The sequence below is a fragment of the Alnus glutinosa genome, chromosome 12, assembly GCF_958979055.1.
Source record: "Alnus glutinosa chromosome 12, dhAlnGlut1.1, whole genome shotgun sequence".
Taxonomy (NCBI): domain Eukaryota; kingdom Viridiplantae; phylum Streptophyta; class Magnoliopsida; order Fagales; family Betulaceae; genus Alnus; species Alnus glutinosa.
In genome coordinates, this window is record NC_084897.1 from 5,771,736 (window position 1) to 5,775,084 (window position 3,349).

General features: G+C 35.8%; 1 protein-coding gene across 1 annotated transcript; it reads right to left on the minus strand.

Annotated features, from left to right (window-relative positions):
• Positions 1 to 2,227: 2,227 nt before the first annotated feature.
• LOC133852168 (uncharacterized) lies at positions 2,228 to 3,349 on the minus strand. The gene has a single exon (XM_062288861.1). The coding sequence runs from the start codon at positions 3,265 to 3,267 to the stop codon at positions 2,503 to 2,505; it is 765 nt and encodes a 254-aa protein (XP_062144845.1). The 5' UTR covers positions 3,268 to 3,349; the 3' UTR covers positions 2,228 to 2,502.

Below are 3,349 nucleotides of genomic sequence, written 5' to 3' on the forward strand. Positions count from 1 at the left end.
ATTACTTTTTTTAGAAGCCTATGTGACTTAATTGAATGAGCGGCTTGAATCCTCATGTTTGGCAATAAGTTTTCTCATTTTTTTTTTTCTTTCTTAGAGAAAATAAATAAATAAATAAAAGTCAAACTCCTTTCTTTACTCTTTAGTCTTTACTAACCAAAAAAAAAAAAATTCAAAAACTCATTTCACCTTTATATCACATCAATAAAAACATATTTTTATTCTAAAAAAAAAAACAAAAATGAGAAAAAGCTTTTCCAAACCCAACTAATTTTGGAAAAAATAACAAAAAAGAAAAAGAAAGTGTCGCCAAACACACCCTACGAAGGAAGAAGAAGAATGTTCACGGCCCATGCATTTACATAGGAGACCAATTGTCGGTGTAAAACAGTCCTCCAAAGATCCTCGTAACTGTTAAGCTCTGCCTTTTATGTGTAAATATATGAGTCCTAAAATTTATATTATATATATGTAGATTTTTTGTTTTTTTATTTTCAAGAAAAAAAAAATCTGTCGCTTTAAAAGGATTTTCATTTTTTTTTTTTTTTGATGTTTCATGACTAAAGCTGTCTTTATTTTTTAAGAAAAAATACACATTGTAATGACTCACCTCAACGACACAATATTGTTTGCTTTTGGCTCTCCTGAACCAGAGTTTCCATGAAGTCACTCATCCCGGTATTATTCTCGCAAAAACATACTTAACTACGAAATTTTGTTAAGTTCATGGTCATCACCGCTTTAAAACGCGTTGTGTCAAGAAAAATGTGAATATACACATATGCACATCCTCATTTTTACGCCCAAACGACATGGAGGCGTCAAACGTATCTTTCTTAAACTACTATTTAATTATTAATACCGTCTTTAAGCTACTAAACCACCTAATAATATCAATGTCTCCCTATTCCGACCTACATTGTTGTGTACTTTGGCCTTCCATAACTTGTCCTAACAGTTTGAATCAAAGAGGATTTCAATTTCCAAGGTGGGTTGTTGTGGACGAGAAGGTTCTTGGCTGATTTACTCCTGTCCCTCCGATCTTTTTAAATCCTTGTGAGAAATATTACACGCGTCAAGAATGTGATCAAAGGTGACATGTTTCACTTTTTCGACAAATATCTTCAGCGAAGACAAAATGCAATTGTTATGTCATCATTAATGCTTGAACATTCAAAAATCTTTGTTCTAATAATTACCAATATCATATCACTTCATTTATTTTTCATGTTTTGAAAGATCCCTCCTTTCTGGCTTGTGATGATCAACAGATTTATACCCAATAAAAGGAACTTCCTTACAAATTGACGTGACAATACGAGAAAATTTCAATACTTTGACGGTTGATATGAAAGAACTTTTCAGATGGAAACTTCAAATAGAGATCTTAATCGATTGTTCTTTTATTAGCTGTAATGTGTATATTAGGTTAGTGGGGCCAAAGCCCTTTGGCCTTTGGCTAGAGTTTAAAGAGACATGGTTCTTACGTAACAGTTGTGTAACTATTGTGCAGATTTCAAGAGATATGGGTAGGTTCCATGTGGTGGGTCTCACGTAAAACCCACTCCATATCTCTTGTCAGTTGTGCAATAGACATTTCTAGAGTTTAAAAGTCAAAAATATTATTAATCGAGAGTTAGGCCCAAATTAAGGTCGAAATTAGGTTAGTGGGGCCAAAGACCTTTGGCCTTTGGCTAGAGTTTAAAGAGACATGATTCTTACATAACAATTGTATAATTATTGTGCAGGTTTCAAGAGATATGGGTAGGTTCCATGTGGTGGGTCTCATCACGTGGATCTCACGTAGAACCCACTCCATATCTCTTGTCAGTTGCGCAATAGACATTTCTAAAGTTTAAAAGTCAAAAATATTATTAATCAAGAGTTAGGCCCAAATTAAGGTCCAAATAGTTAGGCTTTGAGCTTTGAGCTTAAGGGCTAACTATTCATGATAGAATCGTATCGACATCAAAAGGATTATTCAGAAAAATGATTTTTTGGAGAATAGATGTTCTTTAATCAGCTTTGGAGATTCTAGGGCTTCTCAAAGTGCCGATTCCCATTTACCATCCGATCTTTCCCATTCAATCATCATTATCCATTCCAAATCCAAATTCAATTCCCTCTATATTCCAAATCACATATAGAAAATTAGAAACTAGAAAAATATGTTACATCAGCTCACTTTTATGCATAGAAAATACATTAATTGCTTGGGTTTATGAAATCCAATAAAATATAAAATATCATTTATTATAATATTTGGGTAGTGGCCAATTAGTATGGAACAAACTTACAAGGATTTAGTACAAATCAAGCAATCAAATAAGGCATATATATATATATAACAAACAGGAAAAACCAAACCAGATTATTTAGCACAAGCATTTGATATTTTCCAACTCCCAATAATATTTTGCATGGGAAACAGAGGAAGCCATGAAGTAGTTGTTGTAGAGGCAGAGGCAGAGGCAGAGGCTCCCCTGTTTATTTTGAAGTCTCCTACTCTCGTTTGAAGGACATATTCTTTCCACCGCCATGGCCAGCATTTGACACACTTCTGATCTTCATCTTAGCACGGTTGATAAATTCTGAAAAATGATCCGAAGAAGTGTCCTTTTTCTTTGTGTCATGATCATCATGAGCATCATCTTGTGGAGAGGCATTCTTCTTCCCACCGCCAGCATTCGACACAGCTCTGATCTTCATCTTTGCACGATTGATATACTCTGAAAACTGATCGTTAGAAGTATCCCTTTGCTTTGTATCATGATGATGATCACGAGCAATATCATCCTGTTGAGAGGCAATATTCTTCCCACCGCCAGCATTCGACACAGTTCTGATCTTCATCTTGGCACGTTTGATGTAGTCAGAAAATGTGTCATTGATATCTTGTGAAGGCTGCTTACCAGCTTCTTTCTGAACATGCGGCTCCACCACCTTCACAACATGACGTTGTTTCTCCCCAACTTCTGAAGCAACTTTTGGGCTTGAGTAGTCAAACTTGATGGGAATCTGGTGATCTGCTCCAAGGAATTTGTCAACTTTTGGAGAATTGGGATGTTTGGTTTGGACATGATCAGCTGGTTTTCCCACATGATTATGCAGTGGCAGTGAAGCTGCAGGTCTGGGTCTTGGATCTTCTTGGCTATGGGAGACACGACGAATTTTTGTGTTGTTGTTGTTTGGATGGAAAGAAAATGCATGGTGGATTTTCTCACAACACACCCCAGAAGATTTTGGGCTATCTTGATCGTTTTCCATGGATGTTTAAGGTTGTTGGCTGAGAGATGTGCTTAATTTGTGAGGGCTGGAGGAGCCTCTATTTATTTTGCCCCAGGAAGAG

Coding starts and splice junctions, on each gene's coding strand:
- LOC133852168 (XM_062288861.1), bottom strand. CDS start 3,267: ATGGAAAACGATCAAGATAGCCCAAAATCTTCTGGGGTGTGTTGTGAG.